At 48.8% G+C, this 27,420-nt stretch overlaps 3 protein-coding genes across 12 annotated transcripts in view; all 3 read left to right on the top strand.

Moving 5' to 3' along the window:
* LZTS3 (leucine zipper tumor suppressor family member 3) overlaps window positions 1–8,822 on the top strand; it is a 44,842-nt gene extending 36,020 nt beyond the window's left edge. For all 7 annotated transcript variants that reach the window (XM_090139897.1, XM_090139895.1, XM_090139900.1 and 4 more), the window contains exon 4: window positions 1,164–8,822. In XM_090139897.1, the coding sequence (XP_089996023.1) occupies window positions 1,164–1,877 (714 nt within the window). In that variant the 3' untranslated portion in view covers window positions 1,878–8,822. The remainder of the gene's footprint in view (window positions 1–1,163) is intronic.
* Window positions 8,823–11,280: 2,458 nt separating this feature from the next.
* On the top strand, window positions 11,281–17,921 carry FASTKD5 (FASTK mitochondrial RNA regulator 5). Of its 2 annotated transcripts, none has more exons than XM_031588161.2 (2): window positions 11,281–11,368; window positions 15,201–17,921. In XM_031588161.2, the coding sequence occupies exon 2, from the start codon at window positions 15,239–15,241 to the stop codon at window positions 17,690–17,692; it is 2,454 nt and encodes an 817-aa protein (XP_031444021.2). In that variant the 5' UTR covers window positions 11,281–11,368; window positions 15,201–15,238; the 3' UTR covers window positions 17,693–17,921. The 2 variants fall into 2 exon arrangements, with proteins under 2 accessions (XP_031444021.2, XP_031444020.2); XM_031588160.2 differs by lacking the exon at window positions 11,281–11,368 and adding an exon at window positions 12,126–12,209.
* UBOX5 (U-box domain containing 5) lies at window positions 11,288–26,384 on the top strand. Of its 3 annotated transcripts, none has more exons than XM_031588164.2 (5): window positions 11,288–11,368; window positions 20,075–20,171; window positions 21,098–22,277; window positions 24,197–24,349; window positions 25,545–26,384. In XM_031588164.2, exons 2-5 carry the CDS (start codon window positions 20,118–20,120, stop codon window positions 25,751–25,753), a joined length of 1,596 nt encoding a protein of 531 aa, XP_031444024.2. In that variant the 5' UTR covers window positions 11,288–11,368; window positions 20,075–20,117; the 3' UTR covers window positions 25,754–26,384. The 3 variants fall into 3 exon arrangements, with proteins under 3 accessions (XP_031444024.2, XP_031444023.2, XP_031444022.2); XM_031588163.2 differs by lacking the exon at window positions 11,288–11,368 and adding an exon at window positions 12,127–12,209; XM_031588162.2 differs by lacking the exon at window positions 11,288–11,368 and adding an exon at window positions 18,540–18,650.
* Window positions 26,385–27,420: the final 1,036 nt, after the last annotated feature.

Raw genomic sequence — 27,420 nt, 5'->3', positions numbered from 1 at the left:
ATGCACCAGAGTAGTCTTCTACAGCTGAGAAAAACTGAGGTTGCAATGAAGGCAGTGGAGATTTTATTTGAGGAGCATCCTTCCCAACAGGAAGGGTTCTTGCAGATGCTGATAAATGGAGAAAAGGACAAATATATCATGCGTGACAAGAGACAGGGACTTCAGGAAGGCAGGATATCCAGCCTTGGAGGTGGCTACCAAGTCTGTTTTTTAATTATGTTCATCCTCTCTGATCACTTGGTGCTGCTTCCCTGCCCAGATTCCTGCCAGCACAGATTTTCTCTGCAATCATCCAGAGACAGATCTGCTAATACAAAGACATGGAAACCCCCAAGTCCATGGGAAAATAAGGGTTCGGTCATTTTTACAGATCCTTTTCAACACTTTTGTTGACATTTGCTGGATTAAGCAGAACTAGAGATGTGTCATATAATAACTGTGCCACCTACACAGCACATACACACACTGCAGCAGGGGTATTTCCACTAGGTGTTTGCATAGGACTTCTGTTCCTAACCATCTGGGTGAGACTGGAGGCAGTCAGGATGAAACCTGTGCATGATAGCCCCAGTTCAGCAAGAGTCAGCTGCATCTCTCACCTTGATATTTAGCAGAGAGGGCTGTCTCTCCTCATGCACTAATCCAAAGGAATTAAATAGCTACCAGTCCCTGGACTGTCCCCAGTGCAGTGAACACTAAAAGCTTGCCAACTGGGTTCTTTAGGAATATTTGGGAAGGAGAGCATCATACAGCAAATAGGTAATATCCACTGTCTTTGCATCCTGTCCTACACCCTTAGTGTTTGGGGAGAGCCTGGCTGGTCTCTGGGTCTGAGATGTTTCCATCTCAGGCTTGCTCAAAGTCCAGCACCCACTGAGGTCAGTGGGATAACTCCTGCAGAGTGCAGAGGGTTTTAAGGTCAGACACCACAGGCTTGTTGTTATATGTGGAATGTGAACGGAGGGAAACACTGGTGTCAGCTCACCACTGGTGTGGGCCACAGCACTTAGCTCAGCTTTTTGGTTAACTCTGGGAACACCATCAAATCCCTGAGATCCAAATGTCCCCCACTACTACAGAAACAACCTGTGGGTCCTATAGGACAAGCAAAGGTGGTGCCTCCTTGCTGCTTTCCCCCTGCCTCATTAAAGCTCTCCCCACAGGTGTGCCAGAAGGCGGGTGAGATCTCCCTGCTTAAGCAGCAACTGAAGGATTCCCAAGCGGACGTCTCCCAAAAGCTGAACGAGATTGTGGGGCTGCGGACACAGCTTAAAGAAGGTAAGAACTTCCTCCGGGAGAAGGAGGAACAAATCCTCACCTTGAAGGACTCCTACAGCTCCAAGAGCGTCAACCTGGAGATCTGCGAGAGCGAGCTGCAGCGGAAGATGAGCGAGGTCCAGGTGCTGAGGGAAAAACTGAACCACTGTGAGCTGGAGGTGTCAGGACTGAAGCGGACACTTGCCAGCATGGGACCTCCGGGGTCTTTTGGTGGGGACCTGGCTGAGAAGCTGCAGGACCCGCTGGCCTGTGAAAGCGACGAAGCCAAGATGCAGCGGCAGAGCAGCGAGGACAGCGTCAACGCGCTGCGGAAGGAGGTGGAGAGGCTGCAGACGGAGCTGAAGCTGGAGCGGCAGCAACGGGAGCAGCAGGTGATGGATTTCGAGGAGGAACGGCGCACGTGGCAAGAAGAGAAGGAGAAAGTCATCAAGTACCAGAAGCAGCTGCAGCTGAACTACGTGGAGATGTACCAGAAGAACCAACTCTTGGAGCACAAGGTGAACGAGATGAACACAAAGACCACCAGCCCACCGCACACCGAGGAGAAAAAAACGTGGACTCCTTCCAGGCTGGAGCGAATAGAGTCCACTGAGATCTGAGGTGGGACCAAGACAATACCCATAATTTTTTTTATTGCTGTGCATGTACTACCTACTCAAGCCAGTGGTCTTCTGAAGGATAACACGATACCATAGGAGCGGTGTGAGGTGGCTTGCACTCAGCTCCATCACCCTTACTCTATTCTTCTGTGCTCTGTAGGTAAATAACTGTGGACGTGCGTTGTTTTTCTATCGATAATGCGACATCTCTTTGTTTGTTTTTTTTTTTTTTCCTAGTACAGCTGGTGAGGGTCAATTGGCTCATTTGTAATCTGCCGTGACTGTTACTTCACTAGAGGCTGCCATCCCCTCTCCTACAATTCACCCCTCTTTGGTTGGTTGTTTTGGAGGGTTGTACTTGGTTTCTTTGTTTTTTCCAAGCACTTATGTGCAGCAAAACAGTGCAAATTTGGCAGGTTTTTTTTTGTTTTTTGTTTTTTTTTCAGGGCATTTTTAGCCACATTGGCTAATGGAGCAAAGCTCTTGGGATCATGAGCAAACTCACTGTTTTGCATCAAGTATCTTGTCTAGACAACGGTCTTAGTGAAATCAGTGAGAGATTGGCCACTGATTTCAGTGAAACCAGACATATCTCCACCAGATGACTCTCTCTCGCAGCCCATGGCTAGCATGGTTGCAAGAGGTTAGGACCTACTTGTGAAGCAGTGTGAGCTTGTCCTGGTAACATAAGCCAACAAGGAGTGGTTACCCAGTAGGAGCCTTGTTTGAGGCTCAACAGAGCTTGGTACATGCTGTGTTTTCGTTTTGTTGTGGTTTCTGTCTTCATTTCCACTTGCCTCCTGGGTTGTGACCCAATCCTGGGAGCATAAATACCCTCCCACCTCTGCCTTGATCCCTCTGTTCTTAAATATATTCATGCTGGATACAGAAAGGAAAAAAAAAAAAAAAAATTAGATCCAAGCTAGTTCCCTTTCTCCAGAGTCCTCTGAATTCCCACAGTCAATGGAACAAGGTTTGGGGAAGCCTTCAAACTTGTGGGTTGTTTATGCAAACAGAAGCTTTAGCAGTTTCCCAATAGTGGACAATTGTACTAACCCATTCCCAAAAGAGAGACAGTTTGGTGCATTCTCTCTGCCCAGGGTCTATTTACAAATGGCATCTAAGCCTCACTCAGGAGCTGCAGGGAGCACATATCAGCACTACCACTAGATTGCAGTGAGGGAAGTGAGCATCAGCCTTCAGCACAACCATTTGGAATAGTGCCCATCGTGATCCCACATGGCATCATATATTCCAGGATTATAGATAATGCAGGGCCAGCTTAAGAAAATTGTCAGCTACTAATTCTGAGTATGAGAGCATTCATAAAAAGAGACAATACTTAAGATCATACAAGTGCTTATGCCCTGGCAGAATAATAACCAAATCCTACATGTGCACTCACTGAAAATGATGCAGGCATCAAAACACAGCATTTCACTTCAAAAGGCGGGCAAAATTCTTCCTTTCACAGACACTTTTCTACCATGATCCGCAGCAAAGAGTAAAAAGTGCTGTAAAGTGGGATTTGCACTGACTGGGCAGTGGCCAAAGGATCAATGCAAGTAGAAATTTAGGCTCTTTTCCCTAAGGAGCAGCTAGAAGAACAAAGGCAGAATTTACATTTTGGGATGCCTGTACGACGTGACTTCAGGGAGAGTTTGGCCAGATAACACCTGCACAATAAGGAAGAACCTCAGAGTGTTGAGAGGCTGAAGACCTTTCAAACAAAAGTCCAGAAGCCACTTTCCTTCCACATTCCCTTCCCTCTGAGCACTCCCCTTTCTGTCACCAGATCTGACCTTCAAGCTGGAGTCACGTGCTGTTGTGGTGAGCTCCAGACTGAGCAAAGAGGCTGAGCAGGACAGAAGGGACTCCACTGATTTCACCAACCTCCAGCCAAGGTCAACAGACAGTATTACAGGGAGGAACTGCTGGTAGCTGGCAGTGATCCCTGGAGCTGTAAAAAAATGGAGATGTGCAATGAGACCAGGGTATTTCAAGACTCCAGTCCTCCAGCAAGGACCTGGCAGAAGGTCATTGGCACAGAACTGCTTCAACCTGCTGGAATCAATGGAGCCGGGCCTTGGTCCCCATGCCAGCCCTCCTCTTTGCTTTGGTGTTTCAGAGGCTGCAGCCTGAGCCAGAGGCTCCAAAGACATCCTACATATGCTGCATACACCCTTAGCAGGTAGATCCTTGGGCTTCCTCCATTTCATACACTGAGCTTTCTAGATGGAGCAGAACATTTCACAATGTCAGGCTTGAAGATATGGTGTCTTGTGTTATTTCAGCTTTCTGTGCTTCTCTTTCCACATCAGATAAACCTGTATCTTCTTCCATCCCAAAGCAGCGGACAGGGCCTTGTGCTTGTGAAGGGCTTTTCAGTCCTTGGACAAAAGGGCAAAGCATAGAGAAACTGTAAGAAATGCAAGAAGTTTCAAGTCTCAAATGCCTGTCTCTTGATGATTTTGATGCCACCACACAAAAAGCAAACAATCCATCAACAAAAATCTTACCCTGGTAATAAGATGGGTCCAATGATCTATTTCATTGTTGAGTCATTGTTCCTCCCAGCCCTGCTGAATTTGAGGTTTGTTTCCCATTAACCATCGCAAGAACCAGGCTTTCAATCAGTGGCTCAAGAACACCTACACTGATTGAATTTTGAGTATCTGATGTTTAGGAGGTATACGTTATAATTCTCCACTGTGTTAACATCCAAGAGGAACTGGCACCAGCATCATCCAAGGGCAGGAAAAACAGACTCATCTGGCCTCCCCACATACCTGAATCCCCCCAGCAGCAATCAGGCAAGCCCTCCACTTGCAAGGCTTGCTCTGTCATTATTTTCCCAGATGTTTAGGGGTTTGGTTTTTTTTTGCAAGGGTGAATGTGTCTTGACAGTCCCAGTGAAACCTGGAAGCAACAGGGTTGTCTGATTGCTGCCCAGGTGCCAAAATAGTGTTTTGATGACATATCCTAAGAACAGCCAAGAAGAGTCACATCTTGTCCTCCTTTGAAGTTCAGACAGGGTTGGTAAAAAGTTTCTGTCCTAGAGAGTTTGGGCTTGACCATATCCCAGGTATCCCGTCCATCTTTGCTCATCCAGCTCTAGAGCTGATGGGAATCCATGTGATGTACTTTCAGGTTCTGGTATTGCCCTCAAAATCTTGCATGTGATCAGTGTCTTTACTGAAACAATTTATCTCTAACTTGCCTATAACTCATCTCTAACAGTAAGAGCTTTGAGTCAGAAGGGGCTCGGGTCAGTTGCCCACACAGATGGGATTTAGAGCCACTAGAGATGGTCTGGGATACCTGATACATGGGGCAGGCCAGTATTATCCAAGCCTTGTGGAAGAACCAGCCAGTGGTGGGAAGAGCTGGAGCATTCTTAGTGGCATACCACCCATATGCAGGAAACTGAGTCATGCTGCATGCACACAGCTATTAGATGAACAAATGCAGGGCACTGATTAACTCCAGCAAATTCCACCCATGAAGACTTAGGCTGACCAGCTCTCCTGGTGCAAGCAGAGGTGCAAGCAGCCCTTCTTACCAGTTCCTGTGAGTGAAGTTGATTTGCTCCACCATCAGGGTGAAGCTGCTGTGACCTTGTTGCTACAAGGTGCCCACCCAACTGAGGTAGCACCCTTTGCACAGCCAGCATTTCTGTCTCTCCCTGGCTGTGAACGCAGCAACCATCACATGTTGTGCTTCACACACTCCCACTTAGGTTCTGCCAGTGTCTCGTGGCAGCCAGCTGGAGTTCCAGCTGTCACTGGTGTAATGCCACAGGGAGATCACCTCTGGGTTTCCACTCAAGATAGAAGTTCAGTCATTGTTCTTAGACTGCTGTGTTTTATGGAGACAAGCGTACTTGGATGTTAATAACAGCCCAGCTCTATATAAGAATGATTAAATGAAGAGACAAGAAAGTTTTGTGGCTTCTATACCAGTGAATGGGTTGGAAGTAGCAGCAGATGTTGCATTTGGGCACTGAGCATTATCTAGAGGGTGCTCAGCACCCTCTGAGCTTCTATTGGCTGCAATGGAAATGGATAAGGCTCAGCAAATCCCAGGAAAGCAATCTGCTTGGGATCAGCTCCAAGAGAGCAGCCTGGTGTCACTTTGTCCTGCCTCCATGCTTGCTTTCACCCTGAGCCAGGACTTACAATTGCGCCCAGATTAAGGCTGAAGTCCCCCTGCCCATCTTGTATCCCCAGGAAACCTCCTGCACTGGGGCTCCCAGTGGTGTCCCCCCAAGCCCCATGGGAAGGACCAACCCACCCCACTCCTGTCCCTCACTGTGGCACTTTACAGCTTGCTTGAGACAGCGAGCTCTGAAAAATGTGACCAAAGATCTCTGGAAAGCACTGGACAGTGTGCTTGGAGCTGACTCCCAGCCTTCCCAGGAAGGAAGAGACTGATGTGGGCTGGGAGAGAGGACAGGGTAGAAAGGAGGGTACTTTTCACAGTTCCAGGGTGAGGTGATTGTCCCCAGCTGGTGATGCCAGTGTCCTCCTTGGTGCCAAGTAGCTCCATGTGTCACCCAGGGTGAGTAGGGACTCAGGAGGCAGGATGGATCTGATTCCCCTTTTTTCTTGAGCAGTAAGGAGTTCATCTGTAAGGAGGCATGCCAAGCCATTACACTTGTCTTCAGAGCCACAGGTCTTCTATAGTTCAGCAGTCAAAGGCCTGTTCTGGTTCAGTGTGAATGGGCCAGGAAAATGTTAGAGCCAGTTCTTCTGACTGTCCCCTTGTCCCTTCCCCAGATCACCACTGAGCATCCTCAGCCCCTGCCATATGCCCCTGCACCATGCTTCTGCCCCATGGCTGTGCTGAGCTCTGCTCCATTTCTGTCAGGAATAACAGCCTGCTGATGGGCAGTGGCAGCCCTCTTCTGTCTTGGAACGTGTCCTGCTTGCTGTTACTATAACCCTATCTTTCAGTCAAAGCCTTAAAGGGCAGAGTTACCTTTCACCAAGATCCCTCATTGAGGATCTGCTCATGATATTGCCTGTGTCCTGCTGCCCCTCTGCATCAGCTCTCCAGACTCTCCTGCCTGATTTCAGTTCATTGGTGTAACACTGTCCCAGGAACACTCACTGCCTTTCCCAGTTCTCTCCCAGATACTTCCATTAACAAGCAGGAGCTTACACTGAGAGCAGCTTGCCCTGACCCTGCCCTTAGAGGAACTTTCTAGACTACTGATCCTCACATCTCCATCATTCCCATGTCAGCTACATCAGCCCTGTTTTACCTCCATGAGAGATCTTGCTTCTTGCTGAAGGACATCTCCATGGCCTTTAATCCTTTGAGATCACTGCATGGGGCTTCACACCATCACAATACTAAACCCAGCCAGCTCTGAGGCTTCCCCGGTCCTTCCACCTTTTGCAAAGGCAGGGGTGTAAGGGACACAAAAATAACCTTGATCACACAGCTCCCGTGCCACTGGGTCCCCATGGGGGCAGTGAGGTATTGGGATCACATTCATCAGTTTTCAGATGTCAGCTTCCCAATCAGATGTTCCACATTGGCAGCACAACTGTCAGCAAAACAGAAATAAGCCTGTGCACTTTCAGGATAAGCCTGTTCCCAGTTTCTCTCCATTAAGGGGGATTGCATCAGATCTGGATCCTGGGACAACCTCTGGCATGTACGGTTGTGTTTTCAGGGCTCCTCTACAGATCTGTTTTCTAAGCAGAAAGTCTCTGCTTTCTGTCACAAAGCAATAGGTTTTTTAGGGAGATTTAAAAAGGACTCTTCCCAACTCTGATACTTGCAGGCAATCCAGTGTTCTCTTGAATACCATCATAACTCCAGTTCTGGGCTGTCCTTCAAAAAGCAATGTGAGGCCAGGTCTGGCTCGGTATAAGGAATGTGAAAAATATGTGAGCCTGGTGGTCCCCATTCCTTCAGAGAGCCCATGTCCAGCAGGCAATCAGTGTGGGTCCCTGGGATGTGTGGTCCATCCTCCTTTGGTGCCCATCCCATGACTGTTACTGTGTGCCTGCAGCCAGTCAGCTCACTGCAGATCACTGACATGGGAACCACTGGATCCCCAGAGGTGTCTGAACCCAAAAGTCATATTTGATGACAGCCACACACCAATGGGAAACAAAGCTTTCCCATTCCTGGGAGCCAGGCTGTCCTAGGAACTCTCTCAGAGAAGAAAATGCCCATGGTGGCACACGGGTTCCCTTCCAGTAGCTGAAGGGAGCAAACATGTCCAGGTAGAGCTCAGACACCGGTGCAAAAACGCACTGCCACCGGTGCCAAAATGCTGCACAACTGGCCAATGAGTCTATGCAGTCCTTTCCCACACAGCAGTGTCCCTGCAGAGCCCAGCCCAAGGAGGCTGGGTCTCCCTCCGAGATGTCTTTGTTTGCACTCATGTGGACCCGATAAATGCTGTGAGCTGAGAGGTGGCCCTTCAGGACTCACTCTCAGCCTTCACCTTGCACAGGGCAGTAAGGTTGCGAGGGTTTCCTCATCCAAAATAGATGCACATTCTTAGTCACCGGTTTCTGTGTCTCTTTTCCAGGAGAATAGGCCCCTAAAACCCAGCTCCCCAATAGTGGGATGTCAGGTTGGGCGAGCCTGTGCCCCAAGCAAGCCTGTTGTCTGATCTCACCAGCAATAAAAGCCCCGTGGGGGAGCAGCCAGAGCTTTCCAGGCTGTGTGTGTGTGTGTAGGATCTCTGCATCAGACCCTTTGTCCGACGTTTTGGACCTGCCTGACTGTAAATTCCACCCCAGCCTTGTGCTTCCCCTCCTCTGTTTGTTTCTTGAAGCCTCGATCTCTCTCTGCTCTTACTGTGAATTCAAACCAGAAGTGTTCTGAACTCGACTCTGTTACTGTTTGTTCTGCGTTGACTGTTGCTGGTTCTCTGAACTGCGTTTAATGAGACTTTGCAAAAAAAAGAATAAAGAAAAAAAAAAAAGAAAAAGAAAAAGAAAAAGAAAAAAAAATTATATATATATATCTATATATAAACTTAAAAAAAAATAAAAATAAAAATAAAGTATTTAAAAAGAATTCCATAAGGTTGGGTGTTTCTCCTGTCCACCGATCACTTCCAAACACTGTTGTCTTGACTTTGCCTCTGGTCAGTGTATTTAAAGAGAAGAGGTTGAAAAATGAAGAGATAAAATGCAGCATTCTGGGATTTTTGTACAGCGAAGGTGTATCCATTTAGAAAACTCTTGTTAAAACTATACCACATTTCACAATCTACTGCTAGTCTGTTGTATGTTTCCATGGGGTTATAAAGATGTGAAGAGCTACTGCCTTTGCGATTTTCTACAGTGAATATATATATATCTGTACAGAGGTATGTATATATATAAATATATATGAAGATCTATATGTATACGTATCTCTCACTCTCCTATCTCTATCTGACTGTGAAGGATTTTTATTGAGCAAAATAAAATGGAGAAAGGCCCCTTTTAAAAACCTGACTGTGTGGCTTGCCTGGTTGTGTTGCAAATGGGAGAAGAAGCAAGACCATGAGGGATTTTGGGAGGGACGTGGGCTGGGGAATGGTGCTTGGGGGCTACCTGGAGATGGCCCATGAAGAAAAGCCACACCAGCACAGCCAGACACCTACTTCCTTGTAGCCCATTAGATGGAAGCATGGCCCAGAGGATGAGGAGGTGGCTGGCATCATGGAGGAGAAGGGGATAAGTGGAGCAGAGTGGAGCAACACACGTGTACATGACTTTCCCTTCAAGCAGATGGTCATCTCCAGTCCTGCATTCACAATCATAGAATAGTAGGATGGTTTGGATGGGAAAGGGCCTTAAAGCTCACCCAGTCCCAACCCCTCCCTTGAGCTGGTTGCCCCACACCAGATCAGGTTGCCCCATCCAACCCAGCCCTAAGCATCTCCAGGGATGGGGTGCTTCCTAGGCACAAGGGCTGCTCAGGCTCTGCATGCATTTGAGAGCAAGCATCACAAGCTGGTGGGCAGCACAAAGCCACAGTGGTGGCAGCAGTGGTGAGACAGGAACATCTGATGGACATTGTTTAATGAGCATGGTGGTGATGTGTTGATGCTTGGACTAGAAGATCTTAATGCTCTTTTCCAACTTCAATGATTTTATGATTCGTTTGAGGTCTAACCTTGGCTCAGTCTAGATGGGGATGTTCCACAGCTGACTGAGCAACACCTCTCACAGATGTGCTGTCTCTCAGCCCCACAGCACTCAGATGAACCCAGTCCTCTACACGTGGGCAACTGATTCACTCCCAAATCAATGAAGAGGTCCAGAGGAGGGCCACAAAGATGAGCAGGGGGCTGGAGCACCTCCCCTATGAAGACAGGCTGAGGGAGCTGGGCTTGTTCAGCCTGGAGAAAAGAAGGCTGTGGGGTGACCTCATTGCAGCCTTCCAGTACCTAAAGAGAGCCTACAAACAGGAGGGGAATCAACTCTTTGAAAGGGTAGATAACAGCAGGACAAGGGGAAACGATTTTAAGTTAAGGGAGGGAAGATTGAGGTTGGATGTCAGGGGGAAATTATTTACAGAGAGGTGCTGGAACAGCTGCCCAGAGAGGCTGTGGATGCCTCATCCATTCCTGGAGGTGTTCAAGGCCAGGTTGGATGGGGCCCTGGGCAGCCTGGGCTGGTATTAAATGTGGAGGTTGGTGGCCCTGCATGTGGCGGGGGGTTGGAGCTTCATGATCCTTGAGGTTCCTTCCAACCCTGGTCATTCTGTGATTCTGTGAATTCCTCCCACATCAAGCTCCCAGAGTCACATTCAAGGCTGATCCAAAGCCACTGGAACAACACGCATTACTGAGACAGACAAAACTGGAGTGATGTGTTCCTTCATACTGAGCTGAATGCAAACAGCCCGTCCAAACTTGAGTCAGACCTGAGGTGGGGACACAGTGGGGATGACAAAACCCAGACAACGATGTCAGCCATGGCCCTGCAGAGGTGCCTGAGCCAGCCCAAGCACTGTGCACCCAACACGAGCTAATTCTACCCCATTCCCATGCCAAGATCCCACTCAGCCCCATCTCCTTCCACAGGTGTGTCATCGGTCGGACCTGCTGATCCTATTAGTCTTTTCCAATGAGAGAGCTCAGCACGGAGCAGGGGAGGCTCAGGGAGATCCTATCCACGGCCACGTTGCACGGGAGGTGCAACGGGACGGAGCCTGGCTCAGTTCATGCGGTGACACAACCCGGAGCCCAGGAGCCCCCCCTCAAGGCAGCCCTGAGGAGCCCCAACATGGCGGCACCCCGCTGAGGTAGCTCCGGGCCCTTGTCACGTGCCTCTAGCAGCGCACCACGTGACTCTGGTACAGCGCTCCGCCGCCGCCATCTGCCGGCACCCCGAGTCTCTCGCCATGCTTTCACCCCTCCCCTCTCGGCTCCCGTACGACCGGAAGTGCGTCACTATCAGGTGGCCGGAAGTGGCGGTGGGGCTGGCGGGCGGCAGGGCCACAGCCGGCGACGGCGCCGGGCCCCGGTGAGTGCGAGCGGGCCCCGGCCTCGGTGGGGCTGTGCAGGTCTCAGCCACGAGCGGGCTGGAGCTCGGGGTGAGGCGGTGAGTGGGGCTTCGTGGCCCCAGCTGCGGCCACGGCTGTCCTCAGGCCTGGAGGCGTCCGGGGTGGGCAGGGGCGTGGGGGAGCTGGTGAGCGGGTCGGGGTGCAGAGGCGGAGAGAAAACGTCGCTGCTCCCTGTAAAATGGGAATGGGGGCGAGGTGCGGTCTCTGCTGCTGGAAACCGATGGAACCCGAGGGAACGGCGTGGAGCTGCGTCAGGGGAGTGGGCAGGAGGGGGTTACAGAAAGGCTGTGTCCCACAGCATGTAACAGGCTGCACGTGGCAATGGGCACGGCCCGGAGCTGGGACACGGAACCGCCCACTGGTTTGAGTGGTGCTGTGTGGAGCCTGGGGCTGTACATGGTGATCCTTGTGGGTCCCGGCCAGCCCTGGATATTTCATGGTTGTGTTATCACTGAAGGTCCGTTCGAGCTGAACGATCCTATCCTAATCCATTCTCATCTGAGCATATCTCATGGGGGAAAATAGAAAGAAAGGGAGCCACAATGATTTTTTTCAATTACCTGGGCTGCTGGGCAGGAGGAACACAGAATGGGGCCTTGGGATCAGGGACACAGTGAGCCTGGATCACTCACAGACTTTCCAGTGCTACAATGTGTCTGTTTGGGTGTTTCCAAAGAATGTATTTCAGACTCAGATTCACTTATATCCCCTCTCACAGAGCTGGAACCCAGAAGCATGTGGCATCTCTCCAGGAATGTCGTTGTCCTGGTGTTCAGCTCCCTGTTGGCCAGGAACTCAGCTGTAAGCATGGCACAAGCACAAACACAAAAATGTTTCCATCCCAAAAGACCTCCACAAAGAGCATTCACAGCTTGCAGGGCCTATCTCTAAGGCTTTGCAGCCTTTTTGGAGATGAGTCACTGGGAGTGAATTTTCTGGTTAGTGGCAGAGATGGAAGGGAGTTTGGACACTATTAAATAAGAAGTGTAGTGGTGGGAGAAAAAGAGGCTGATTACTGTAAGTAGCAAGAAGAGAGGAAAAATGAGCAGAGATGTAGGTTGAGTTTGAAACGCTATAGAAATGTAGATCATAACAAGTTTGGGATCTTGAAGATGGGCAAAAAGCCACGTGGACATGCTTTTTTCTAAGGTGCTTCAAGTATCTTGACCCATCTAGCTTCATTCCTGCTTTGTTTTCTTCATGGTCTTTTCCACGGCAGTTTTGCTGAATGTGGGACAGAAGAAGGAAAAAATATACTTACTGAATGTCTTCCTGAAGACATCACAGAGCTTAATGCTAAGCTGTGCGGATGATATTCTTAGCTACATGCAACGTTTGCCTTTGGTGTGCAGACACCGCGACTTTGATTCTCTGTCTCTGAAGCAGGGCTGTCATTGCTGAGAGGGGGTGGTTTTGGTAACAGTGCAGTGCTGGGTTTTGTAGGTGGCGTCACTTTTTAACAGCAAATAGAACATGTTTTAAAGAAGTGGCTGTCTTAGTACTGCTTGCCTGTCAGTAGTAGAAAACTGAATAGAAAACGTGCAAAGCAGAGTCATACAAGAAAGCACATTTTAATCTGACATTTATATGCAATAAGCTGGAGAGCTTTGAAATCCAGTGCTTTCTTGCTGCTGCTTACAGCATTGGGAGTGGCATTGCTCTAGGCTGGGGTTTTAGTGCCCCAGTTCTGAGCGAGCTTCTTATTTCCCATGCTCACCAGGCAGTGGTATGGAAGGGACAGAATCTCTCCTGCTTGTCACAGTGTCACTTCTTATGCCAGAAGGGAATGTTTCCATTCTTCTGCCTGACTCTTTACACAGGCTGGTGGAGAGGATCTCAGAAAACTAAAATGATCCACTCTGCTGTGTGCTAGGAGAGTAGATCTGGAGCTCTTGCTTGCCTGTCCTGCTCCTTTCTTCTCTGCAGACAGTGGCTGTGATGCTGCATGTCTGCTGAACCTTTGCAAAGCAAATGTGTATGTGCCCTTACCCTCAGTCTTCTTCCTCACCCCACTGTTGTTCTTCCAGGGGCAGGGTGTTACATGCTGTGCCATGGCATGAAGGAAAGGAGAAGTTGAGGACTCCAGGAGCTCGTCCTTAAGCACTTCCAGCCTTTTCTATGCTTTTTCATTTTTTTTCAATTCTGTGTGGAAATGCTTGGAGAAAAGCACAGCCATGTTGAGGCTACGTGAGAGAACAGCCTTCAGAGAGCAGCAGGCTGCTTGTGCCTGTTCCAGAGCATAGATGTGCTTCCTGTCTATTGCTGTTGCTGCCTTTGCCACCATGCTCATGGCATGGGAGTGACAGCAGCAGCTACTGCAGGGAACTCCCAAGCAGGCAGCACTCTGCATCTGGCACTAACAAGGAACAAAGTCTGTTGCTTAGACTCTCCCCGGCTCAGACTCTCCCCTCCCTCTTTTCTTACCTTCATTCCCTTTATTCTCTTTGGAAGGAACTGATGCTTTGCCACTGTGCTGGAATAAATCACCTGGTGGCTCATGGGAGCCTTGTACTTGAAACTAAATCTAGTTCATGTTCAGCCAGATCCCACTGCAGTGTCTCTCCTACTCTGCAAAAACAGTGTTCATCATACCTCTTCCTCATTGTGTTGCTGTAGGATTGGGTTTGCCTGCTGTCACAGGGCATCTCAATCCACCTCTAACTCAAGGAGTGTCTGTGTTTGATTTATTTCCCCAGTGTTGGGAGAACAGAAGCTAATGCATATTGCTGTTGCCGTGTCTCTGCCGGGCTTTGGTTTTCCTGGTTACTTGACACCCTGTGGTTCTAGCATGTGCCCTCTGTGCAGTGAGAGCACAAGTGATTTTAAAGGTGAAAACTCCTGCTGTGCTGCATCCTTGGTGTTGGCCACCCGAGATGGGATAAGGGTGTGTTACACAGAGAGCTGACCCGGTGCTTTTTTTCTGCCTTGTCTGAATCATCGTAAACAGGCTCATTTGGCAGCTTGTGCATGCTGGCAACACAAAGCTTAACTCCTGACAGATGTCTCATCCTCGCCCTTTCTGCTGTAACTGTTGTAGACAGGAGTTGGGAATGCACCCCCTAACACTGGGAAAAGCTTCCGTGCCTGAAGAGTAAAGCGTTTAACCCCTCCAGTTCTCACCTCGAGATGCAACATCTTGTTCTAATCTGTGTTTCTTCTTCCATGCTCTTTCCCCACGTTGTTCTGGGGCTGTTTCTCCTTCCTGCTGCAGGTTATAGGCAACCTCCCTTCTGTGAGCTGGTCTTGGAGGCTCTTTGCTCACAGCCCTCATGCTGACTCCAGGTGCTCTTGTGCAAGGAGCAGAGTGGCACCACAGATACTTATACAGCTTCTTGGGTGGTGGTCGGTGCTTCGTACTGTTGACTGAAGCAGCAGAATGCTCTATTTGAATACATAAAGCTGCAGCCTTTAAAGACTTTGCTACAGAAATACGTTTTCATTGTTGAAAATGAAAGAAAAGCAGTTTGGTCTCTTACAGAATGACAGAGAGATGACTTTTTCCCCCCGAAGTCCTACAGTCTCTGCCAGATTACTTGCTATGTAGCTGGTGATACCTGCCTGCTAAGTACCACGTCTCCAGGTGTGTCAGGCCACCTGCGTGCTTGTCTTGAGCTGCCTTTGCATGATGTGATGTGATGCTCGATAGTGACTGCATTATGGCCTTGCAGGGAAACAGCTGCTCTCACTAGGGGAAGCACTGCCATCTCTTAACTTTCAGTAATGAGAAGGATAGGTTAGAAAGTGCTCCGTGTTAGGTGGAAGCCACTCATTCTTCGTCTGCCCTTTTTTCAGTACCTGGAAGCAATTGTGACCCCAGTAAATTGTGATCCATGGCTACGGTGTTAATATGCCGAAGATTTCCAAGGCTGAGCAGGGTGACTACATTTTTGACTACTGCTAAATGCAAGGCCGAGAGCGGAAGCAACAAAAGTAAGCAGGAGAAAGAGAACCCAGAAACATCCAACAGCAGATCCGAATCCACAGCCACAATCCAGTTGCTGGATCCTTTGGACTACAGAGTATCGTATAATCCCTCTGCCTATGGCAAGAGCAGAGCAGCCTCCCAGCCGAGTGCTGCTAGAAGCTGCAGCCAGGCTCTCACTGATGATTCCACCAGCACTGGCATCTCACAGGTTCAGCGTACATTCACTGCCACCTCTGCTCGAGCTTTGCCACCTGTCAGAAATGCCCTGCCGAAACCCAAACCGCATCTTAAGCAGACCATACCAGCACAACTCTCTGCAGCACAGACTAAGAAGAAGGAGGCAGAAATGGAAAAAGCAGAGATGCATGACTCCAAGGAGGACCCTCGCATATTCCAGCAAGGGAGGCCTGAGTACAGATCTCTCAGCTATGATAAATTTGAGCCAATAGAGACTCTTCCTTCAGAAGAAGGTGACTCGATATTGCACAGCATACCTATATCCAAGGGCAGCCACAGCCCAGGAACTATCACAGATTATTTTTGCAAGCTGAGTCGTTTGCCAGTGGAACGACACGCAGAATTGATGATTGACCATAGATTTAATACACTGTGTTGCTGTGCTATTGAGAATATCCAGTCGTTCAGCACTTCAGAACTCATTGATATCTTAAAGGCCTGCGTTCGTTTGGTTGTTCCACCCACCCACCCTGTGCTGAACGCCTGTGAGAATGAATTCTGCCGGCGCGTGTGGGACATGAACCTCGACCAGCTGCTGCTGGTGGCAGATTGCTGGCGCTGCCTGGGGCGCAGCGTGCCTTCCTATCTGAGCATTTTGTTCAGCTATGCCAACATGCATTGGAAAGAGCTCACTTTGCCTCAGTTCGTTCAGCTTGTTTATATCATTGGCGAAGGCCGCAAGTCACCCGCGGACTTGATGCAGAAGCTGGAAAGTGTGATTTTGAAGTACTTGGATTCCTGCACCTTGGAGGAGGTGGGTGCTATTTGCTTAGGGCTCTTCAAATCCATCAGTGGTATCTCTGACCATGTCATGAGAAAGATTGCAGACAGAGTCTCCCTGGACATGGAAGATATGGGCACTTATGCTTTAGTGAACGTGCTTAAAATGCTCCGCTACACTCGCATGGATCACCTGCCCCTCTTGAGGAAACTTGGGAAGGTTGTCCCTGCTCGAATTCCTACAACAAACATTCAGGGTATCATGCACATAACTCTTAGCTGTTCATCCCTACACTACTATGATGAAGGTATTTTGGCTGCTGTCGCCACGTCTTTGCCTTCCAAAGTGACTTACTGCCGCAGCAAGGATGCTGCCAAGTTCTTATGGTCATTTGGATGCCTGGACTACGAACCTCCAAACGAAGAAGAGTTTTACTCCAGCCTGATAGAGCAGATGCTTAGAAAACGCCATGAATTTGAGAAGTTTCCAGAGCATCTTCTTACTGGCTTGCTTGGCCTGGCATTTGTCAAACGCTTTCCAGAGGAGCTGATAGATTATGCTTTGAGGGATGAGTTTGTCCATAAGGTGAGAGGTAGTAAATATGAACTCAGAAAGGACCTGTTCACGCTTGGTAAGAGTGTTGAAATTGAGTGCCCAGGCTACCAAGGCAGCCGTCTTTCACCTCAGCTTTATGAAGAGATGACTGAGATTGTTCTGAATTTTGCAGAGCAGGAAATCTTTGTCAGGCCTGAAATTGTGGAAGCCGTGTCTCTTCTCAGGAGCATGTTAGGTGGTCCTGAGTATGTGAAAAACCACATGATTTTGCCTCACACCAGATCGAGTGACTTGGAGGTTCACTTGGCCATGGATGGGCATCCCATCCCTTTCAACTCAAGCAACACTGTTGCAGATAAGAAGCTCAAAGACATAGGAGTTAGTCTGACAGATGACCTAATGGCTCAGCTTATCAAAGGGAAATCTAACAGCCAGACCCCTGCAGAGGTGGAAACTGAAGCTGCAGCTCCTAGACAGGAGTGGAACAAAGCACCAACGCCATGTGCATCATTTTTGGGTGGACCCATTATCACAGACACCAGATTGCAAATCACTACTCCATCAGGGAGCTGCCCTGGTGCCTCCCCTTCTCTTGTGCCCCTCCAGCAGCCCCAAGGGGTAAAGCTGGCCATTCAGGTGTCCAACCGCAACCATTACTGCTACTTGTCCAAGAGGCTCTTGGGGCTGCATTGCCTGAAGAGGCGGCAGCTGAAGCAGCTGGGCTACGTTGTGGTGGAGCTTCCCTTCTGGGAATGGTTCCCCCTGCTCAAACGCACACGCTTGGAGAAACTGAGCTACCTTCATTACAAGGTGTTCAACCCAGTGCTGCTCAGCAAGGCTGGCTGACAGCCCAGGGTATGCTTGCTTGGGGGGCTGCTGCAGCCTCCCAGGTACTGGTTAGAAATGATCTTTTGAGTGCTGGTGAAGCTATTGTAGGTGCTTTATATCCTGAATCTGCTTTGTCGTCTTAGATAATTCTGCTCTGTTCATTATCATGTGTTCCATGCTCTTTGTTGTTACATCGATCTGCAAATGCTGCCATGACAAATAAAACCTACCTTCATATTAATTTTCTTCCATTATTACCTTTTTTCCCACTCTGTTCTTAATGAAAGTCGATAGATTTGTTTGCTCTGAGAGCAGAACAGCGTCATGATATTTAGGAAACAGTTGGAATAGATGTTAGGGATTGGTCTGTTCTCCCAGGTAACCAATGATAGGACAAGAGGTAATGGCCTCAAGTTGTGCTCCAGGGGGTCAGATTGGATATTAGGAGAAATTTCTTCCCTGAAAGAGAGGTCAGGCATTGGAATGAGCTGCCTGGGGAGGTGATGGAGTCACTGTCCCAAGAAACATAGAGATGTGGCACTGAGGGACATGGTCAGTGAGCATGGTGGGGATGGGTTGGGGTCTTTGAGTCCTTCGTAATCTTCAAGCTGTTTCTTTTGCTGGGTGATGCTGTTCAGTGGGTGTTGTGCTTTAACAGCATTCATAAATTCAGAACCTCCTTATGTCACAGCTGCCTGGACTGTCACTGACAATTGTTTTAATTGACAGAGGTTATGGAGAGCTTGGTAGAAAAAGAATAACAGTTTAGGATGTAACCTCAGTAACAGCCTCAGGCTTGGATGGAGCTTTCCCATGTTGCTAGGTCACAATGTGACTCTGTTCCAAGGAGTGCCTTCTATCACCTGCTTGGCAGCAGCACACTTGCAGGACCCCCAGGGATTTGGGATCCCCCACAAGCAGAATTTCAATAGCGACTTGTGAGAATGAGGTCTCAAAATGATGGGTTTGCAGCAAGGTAGGGGTGGAGGTGCCTCTCTGATCATTTTCCTTTAAAGAAGGTATCACCATGGCTTCTCACATGCAAATGCAGTGATCTGCTCTGTTGGAAGGGGATGTGGGAAAGGGCTAAACTGACAACAGGTTCAAAATGAACTTCAGAGCAGTCGCTTTGTCACACAGCAAGTAGTCATTCTTACTCCCATTAGATGTGAGTGCCAAAAGTCAAAGCAGTTCAAAGGCCTATTTGAGAAAATTCCTCGCTGCTTCCCTCGTAGCAATGGGGAACACATCAGGCTCAGAAAGGCAGGAAGGTGATGCTGGAGGAGAGTTGGTTCATGCTTGCCCAGCACCTGTGTTACTGCAAACTGCTGTCAGAGAAGATTCTGGGGTAGAGGGCTGATACGAGTGTGGAGTCACCATCCCCTTGAGGGGACTCAAGAACCATGGTGATGTGGCACTGAGGGATGTGGTTCAGTGGGCACAGTGGGGATGGGTTGGGGTTGCACTTGGTGATCTTAGAGCTCCTTCCCGACATTAATGATTCCGTGTTTATTTGAACACTGCAACTCAGTCTACAACAGGGGAATGGAAACAGGTGGTCTTTAAGGTCCCTTCCAATCCAAGCCAATCTACGCTTCCTTCTGCGATTCTGAGCTGTACCTTAGATGCTGAACTAACAACAGCACTTGAGAACCATTAAAAGGCTGTGAAGCATTAAAAAGCAGCTCAGTCCTTGAAGGAAGCAGGAAGTTCCTGAGGTGGCCCAAGGCAGTGACATATTAAAACTGAGGTTAATGTAAGGTTAAAGCTCCTACCTCATAGATAATTTCATTCTTAAAAGAAGTTGGATGCAAATGCAAGTCATGTTCTTTCAATGAAGATGGTGCATTCACTTGAACGCTGTCAGAAGAATCATCTCAGTGTCCAGAATGCAGATAATCTCCCTTAGAACTATTAAATGCTCCCTTGGAGCAACCAATAGTGGTTATTAATATTGGTGTTTCATCTTTGCCTATATCCAAGGCTCCCTGAGACTTTGGGAGAGCCACATCTCCTTGTGGCAGCACTGGGAATGCTGGCTTCTCTTACCCTCATTGGGACCTTGGCACGCAAGTGGTCTGCTTGACTATGGCTACCAAACCTCCTGCAGTTAGCATTCAGACCTAATCTAAGCACCTTCTTTAAGCATAGGTAAGAGGTTTTCAGTAAAAAGAGCCATTTTCCAGCTTTTGATGTTTCTCCATGGGTTCACGACTTAATATTTTTAATGTGTTTTTCTTCCAATTCCATCTCTCCACAGTTAACATTGGCCTCACCTCCCAGACTCGGATCTGAGCTGTGTTTTAGAAGCTCCTGAGCTTGCAATTCATGCAGGTGCTGTAACAGAAGATCCTTTTACAGATCATTGATGCTTTTTGCCTTTTATTTCTTTTTTTAAAGCTGAATCCGATGCTCACAAACTGAGCTCTCTCCAACTGCAAAGATGGTAATAAACGTCTGTCTCCCACAGTTCAAGCCAAGAATTCACTGCAACAAGGTAAAACTGGAAACCGTGGTGCTTTGGGGAACCCCTTGGTTTGCTTTTCTGTGCTTTTATTGATTAACACTAACTCTGCTAGTTAGTGGTAGAACACTGTGTGGCCTTTTGTGAGCGCTTTGTTGTGGCACACAGTAATTATTGGAAGATATATGCCCTAATTTTGCAGGATCTCGTAACGAGACGATATTATGTGCTTACAGATGTGCGTGCTTTGACTCTAGATGTTCTTCCCTGCAATGTCACAGCTTTTCCTTTGCCAAGTAGACTGTGCATCGCTTGACAATGTTTGTTGAATGGTCTTTACTCATTAATATGAGGACTGACACAGAGTTTTCTCAGTATTGGGCAGGGTGACCCCAAGCAGGATGAGGCATTCTGCTAGCTAAGTCCAGAGGTTTTGCAGGGATCCTGAAGCTGGCTGATTCAGAGTACATTTTTACAGGGCACGATGAGCTGACATAACTATTCAGCTCTGTTGAAACAGGGACAAGATATCAGGGGGACATTCATTACGATGAGAGTGGTGACAGGCTGGAACAGCTGCCCAGAGAAGCTGTGGATGCCTGGATGCCCCATTCCTGGAGGTGTTCAAGGCCAGGTTGGATGGGGCCCTGGGCAGCCTAGTCTAGTATTAAATGTGGAGGTTGGTGGCCTTGAATGCAGCAGGGGGTTGCAGCTTGATGATCCTTGAGATCCCTTACAATCTGGGCCATTCTGTGATTGTGGATAGTAGAGGGTGCAAAGAAGAGTGTGTGACACCATGTGGTTGGGAGGAGGACAGGAGTAAATCTGCAGGGATCTCCAGTCTTGTGTGTGCAACCACAACCACGGTTTCGTGCTTATGTCATCTGAATTGCTTGTGAAATTAGTTTACTCTTTACATTCATTCTTCAATTTAAATTTGGGTTTTTCTTGCAACACAGATTTCTGCTGATGGTTACGAAGTGGAGAACCTGATCTCTGAAGACCTTGCCAGGAGGAATCGTGGCTTCCGCAGCGAATACTTTATCAAGCCTCCAGTCCATGTCACTATCTCTTTTCCCTTCAACATTGAGATCTGCAGGATTAATATCGATATCTCATCCGGAGGATACCAAGCCTTCTCCGGGCTCGAAGTTTACACCTCTACCTCATGCAATAAAACCTCTTGGCAGAGCCCCGAGGGTCAGTTCTCAGGTCTGGCCGGTCAGCCTGTGTCGGACAAAGATGCTTTCACACTGGTGGGCAAAGCTGTCTTAAAAAATCAAAGCAAAGTGACATTTGGCCACAGAGGCTTCAAGCCGAGGCCTCCCTTCCTTCAGATGGAAAATGTCCTCTCCTACCCTGGCGCCGTGTCTCAAGACCTTTGGAACAAAGGGCCTTCCTCACTGAGCAACGTGTCGCACTTAAAAATCTGCATCACCCACGTGGCCGGAGGTGGCCTGCCTGGTATCAAGAGGCTGGAAGTGTGGGGACAGCCTGCCAAGTCGTGCCCACAGGAGGTAATTGAGGGCATCTTTCAGGTGGCCTCGCAATACGTCGCCCAGGATGTTGGCACCCTCAAACCTGAGCTCTGGACACCCATGGAGAGTGACTGCGTGCCCTTCAGCACCAATGACAGCGAGCAGCAGGCTCTCCGCAAGCTGGTGGACGTTGTCCAAGACATCCCTGAAGAGTTCCTGGACCCCATCACTCTGGAGATCATGACTTTCCCCATGCTCCTGCCCTCTGGGAAGGTCATTGACCAGAGCACCTTGGAAAAATGCAACCGGAGTGAGGCTTCTTGGGGCAGGGTGCCCAGTGATCCTTTTACTGGGGTGGCCTTCAGCCAGCACTCACAGCCCCTACCTCACCCCACTCTCAAGGCCAGGATAGATCACTTCCTCTTACAGCACAGCATTCCTGGCACCAACCTACTCGGCAGGGCTCACGCCTCTGAAATGCTCATACCTTCCTCTGTAACGTCTTCTCTGAAAAGGAAGATGGACTGTATGGATCCGAGTTCTGTGCAGCCACTTTATTTTTCTTCTACAAACTTACTTGTCACATCTACCTCAGAGAACAGTGCTAAAAAAATGAAAACTGACAGTGACTCGCATTTGATCCAGATGGACTGTTCTACAGGTACCTTGGCTCCCTAAATCACTTGTGTTTCTTGAGTGTCTTGACAGCCCAGGGCCAGCTTTCCAAGTCAGGAAGCTCCCACACAGATTCCCCTGCCGCCTCCAGAAAGCTTTGAGGCTGTTGTATCGATATCACAGGAGTGGGTTCATCATCTCATTCACATCCCCTCTCCTCAGCCCAGCCAGCTGTCACTGGGTGATGGTTACTCCCATTCTCTCTTCTCCCCGTTGGGCTTGTTGTTTTTTCTGTATTATCTGTGCAGTCCATTTCACAGCCCTCTTGTTAGCTCAGGTTGCTTTGTTTCCCTTCAGGGTTTTATTTCTCCTTGCTAAGAAGACAACCTTTTTCGCATAATGTGCTGGCTTGATTTGAAGATGTCTCTTTTTATCATAAATGATTTGTTAGCACGTATTGGGTGCTTGAGCTTGCAAGAAAACATGCAGTAACTGGGAAAAATAAGTGCTTGGGATTGACAGGATGGGAAGACCCAATTGGGGTGGGGATTGAAGTGAGGAGAAAAACAGGAATGGGGCAGCAGGCTGTGCTGATCCTGCTCCCTTTTCCCTGGTTGAAGAGCCTGGCTCCCAAGCACTTGCTTCTCTTGACTCCCTGCCAGATCATTTGCTAGAATCCACATCTGTTTTTGCACGGCTGCTTTCTCCCGTGTTTGTGCAGGAATATCTGAAATGTGTTGGAGTTGCTGTGTGCAGCTGTTCTGTAGGTATAACTGTTCTTTGTACAGCAACGCTTGCATCTTCCCTCAGGTATTGTTAAACACAGTTACTGCCGCAGGCAGAAGCCCCACTGATTGCTGTCTCACGTTTGTGTGAGGCTGGAGGGAGCAGTAGGGCTGTGTTGCAGGCAGTCAGGTGTGTGCAGGGTGGTCACAAGAGGGCCATCCCTCTGGGCAGGTAAGTTGAGTTTCCTAGGAAGCAGTGGTCTGTAACACACCAAACAATGGTCCACAGCTTCTGAAAGCTGCTATATCCTGCAGGTATGCAGCACTCCATTCCTTTTCCTCCCAAAACTGCTGAAGGGTAATGCTTCAAGAAAGCTTAGGTAGGTATTTGACTTAAAACAAGTTCATTAAATACTTAAAGTAATTAATTTTCATCAGTACTAGCAATAGCAGAGGCTGGAGTGTGCTTTCCTGCTCTGATCCATCATTCCATGCTGTAGGAGGAGGTGTGGATTGCTGAAGACTGGGTCCTGGTGCTCCCAGGGAGTCGTGCCTGCATGTGAACACAGGCACAGCCTCATGGGATAGTTCCTTGTCAGCCTTGATCACTGCAGCAAATGTGAGGGGATAATGCACACAGGATCCCTGTGGGAGCTGGGTTTAGCAGAATTAGTGATGCAGACACTGTGCTCTTAATGCATAGTCTCAGTTAACAGCAGGGCTTTGGGACTGCATCAGACAAAACACTGTTGTGCCCCTCAGGAAGGATCCAGCCCTGTACCTTTGGCTTTATCCATTGATGCAACCTTGGCTTTCCAGAGCCAAGAGTAAAAAGAGTTGTGCCTCTGATTTTGTTAGCAGCCTCAGGGCTTACGAAGAATGTTTATGAATTGTTTGTCTTTTGACCTCATTCAGACTTTGAGATATAAGGAGGTGCCTGAATGTTGGTTGGCACTGAGGGACACAGGTTAGTGGGCATGGCAGCAATGGGTTGACAGTTGGGCTTCATGGGCTTTGTGGTCTTTTTGACTTTATGACGTTGTTGTGTGAATCTGGAGGACTTTTCCTCTCAAGGGTTCAAAGTTGAAGCATTGCATCCCCATTTTGACACCGTGATGGGGACAAGGCTTCTTCAGAAAACAAGTGGCAAAGCTTTGAGAGTTGTAACCACAGCGTTTTTGTTGTATACCAACAGCCTTTTCCCAGCACAAGCCTCTCAAACTTGTGCTTCTTGTTGCAGATCTGCTCTCTCACGAACAGAAGCTGTCTGAGAGCTTGGACACCGCCTTGAACTCGGCACTCAGTTCCATGCCATCATTCACAGCCAAGCTGATGAAGAGCCAGCAGGGCGAGGGAGGCTGCAGCACTTCCTGGAACACGGACTCCATCCTTGGTGAGCAGCAAATGGGAGAGGAGAACAGGGACCAGGTTTATAGGGAGGGTTGTGCTGCTGCTCAGCATGCCTCTTTGGCCATTGAGCCAGGGTTGTTCTCAGAGCCCCATCAGATTTTAATGTATATATGCCAGGTGTTAAGCTAGACTTGCTGATCAATGGCACCATCCAAAAGGATGTCTTTGGGATTCAGAGAAGCTGTGTTGGAAGCCCTGGACCTTTAGATGCCCCTCCACAAGGTGATGTGCTCATTGCTGGCTGCTTCTTTCCCTGAAGGAGGCTCCTGTGTCCCTGAGGCAGGGCTGGGCTGGGCAGCTCCTACTGGCTGCCTGTCTCTCTGAATAGCTTTTGATGTTTCACAGTGGCATTAAGCCATTAAGCTTTTTACTGTCCCCTTTTAAATTGCTGCTGTTGAAGAGTTGACTAAGTAGCCCTTTATAGGCAGCGTGTGACAGGAATGCAAGATGATGCCTACAGTGTTTCACATGGGAATCAGGGATTTTGTTTCAAGTGCTGGAAAAGAGGAAGGGAGGCCAGTTCAGTCTCAGTAAAAGTGAAAAGCTGTATCATCATCTGTTAAAAGCCTAATGGTGCAAAGGCTGATGTGATCCAGCCCATACCTGAGCTCCAACCCTTCCAGAAGCCAGAGCCTTCCCTTTTTTATCATAGAATTCTGATAGCAGCTTTTCAATATGTGCATATGAGAAACAAGGAGACAGGTTCCTGAGCAGGATCTGTTGTGCTAGAACATGGGGAAATGGTTTTAAACTGAAAGAGGGGAGATTTAGATTGGATATAAGGAAAAAGATTTTTATGGTGAGGCTCAACAAGTTGCTCACAGAGGTGGTGGGTGCCCCATCTCTGGAGACATTCAAGGCAGGCAGAATGGGGCTCTGAGCACCTGATGAAGCTGTGGGTCTCATTACAGGAGATGGGAGTTGGACCAAATGACCTTGAAAGGTCCCTTCCAACACAAATGATTCTAAGATTAAGGTTGGAGAAGGCCACTAAGATCATCTTGTCCAATCCTTAACCTGCCACCACCACCATGCCCACCAAACTTTATGGTAGGCTTGGAAAAAAAGAAGAGGCTGTGGTCCTGAGTTATGGGCACCTCCAGCACACTCTGTGCTCAGCTCGGGGTGGCACCTGTCACATGTCCCTGACCACACTGCTTCTCCTCTTGGCTTCGCAGAGCACAGCAGGAGCAGCCAGACCCAGGGATGCACATCCTGTGGCAAAACCTTCTCGTCTTACTTCAAAACAGAGCCCATCTACCAGCTTCCCTGCGGCCACCTCATGTGTCGCCCATGCTTGGCTGAGAAGCAGAAGGCTCTGTCCATCCTGTGTGTGAGCTGCAAGAGGTCGGTGGCCACGCACGACATCAGGAGGGTCCACTTCTAACAATGCCTGGGGAGGAGAACAGGAGCTGCTGCTGTCCCATGTGTCTGTGTGGGTTATGCAAGGACGATGGCCAGATGAGCATCGTGGAGAGGTCTCCTTGTGCTTACAGAGTAGTGGGGGGGTTAGAGCATCGTGCCAGAGCAAAAAGCGATCTTGAGGATAATAAAAGCCATAGCTTCTTTAACAAGGAACATGTATTTATACAGAACTGATTTCCACCTGTCGCACCCGCCCTCTTACCACCATCCCAGTGGCTCAGTGGTTAGCATAGGTGCCTTTTGGACAGTGAGTTTAGCTTCCCTGTGACTTAAAACCATTTAAACATTTGACGAGCAGCCATTCGGCCGTGGACCAGGAAATGTCCTCGTGGTTGGCAACGTGCAAACGACCCAACTTCTCCCCACCCCACTCCCCTCCCCTCACACATCGCTCATCCTTCCCACTGCAGCAAGGCAGGAGAGGAGCAGCCAATGCCTAAATGCTGGCAGGGATCTCATCCTGCTCACATGGACTCATGTAGAAAAGTCATTGCATTACAGAGAACTTCCCTCTCGGTTTCTGTCGTGTGACTGGACCGGCTCCCGTCTGGCTGATAGACATTTAAGCCTTAATAAAATTATGGTTAAAGTCAGGTTCTCTCTCTGACTCGTAATTGGCCTCATTGTGTGTGTTAATGATTTCGTGTGGTGAATCTGTTGGCGGAGTGCTGAATAAATGGGCTGGAAAAAGCCACGTCGACACAAAAGGAAGAGCTTGTAGCCCCGCAGCTTTCAGAGACATTGTGGCACAGCCTTGTGAGATCTCACTGTGGGGTTTTGGGACTGAACCTCGCATATCCCACTCTGAGGAGTTCTGCTCTTTAGAGAGCTGCTTAGAAAAAGGCCAGAAGGAAAATCACTCAGATGCATTCTGTCTGCAGCACATCCTGAATGCAGTGAGGGTGACAGCAGAGGGTTTTGTCACCTGCACACCCCCCCACACACTGCTACCACTTCATTGATAATTTCTCTCTACAGAGCCAACATTTCTCCCTGATGTTCTGTGCCACTTTCTCTGGGGTAATGAGCCTCCAGCTGAACCACCTACATGTAATACCTCTGTTCTCTTAACAGGCACTGCCGTGCTGAGCAGCCCATAAAGTTGGTGGCTTTCTGTTCTGAGCAAATAGCAGCCTCATCAAGCAGTTGGAACACCACTTTGTGCCGGCGCTGAGCTGATCTTTCTCCTTGTCTGCACCAGTGGGCATTTGTCATCCATCTCCATTTGTAGCAAAATTGGAAGCCCCCTATCTTTAAATAATCAGTAATCAGATTCCTCAAAGTCATACGATTTGGAGGCCAGCAGAAATCTTGTTAGTGTGCAGTGCTGCTGGGTTTGCAGTAAGCATCCAGGAGTGATTCAGCTCGCACCTCCTCCGCCCCAAGCTCCCCAGTGAGTGCAAAGCTGTGCAGCCATCTCCTTCCCTTTCCACACTGCTTCCAACAGAACTCGAAGCTGTGGCAGCATCCCTTCTGCCCATGAGTTTCTCACCAAGCCTTGCTGCCAGGCAGTGAGGTTCAGGCTGACGTCTTCTCATTGGGAGCTGGGGAAGAGCCACCGGTGGCCCGCTGCCTGCACAGGCTGTTGTCCCCATCCGTCAGCTGGGCTGATGTCCCCTGCATCCCCTC

The sequence above is a fragment of the Phasianus colchicus genome, chromosome 4 (assembly GCF_987193195.1).
Source record: "Phasianus colchicus chromosome 4, bPhaCol1.hap1.1, whole genome shotgun sequence".
Lineage (NCBI taxonomy): Eukaryota > Metazoa > Chordata > Aves > Galliformes > Phasianidae > Phasianus > Phasianus colchicus.
This window is presented reverse-complemented; position numbering and strand designations above follow the sequence as displayed.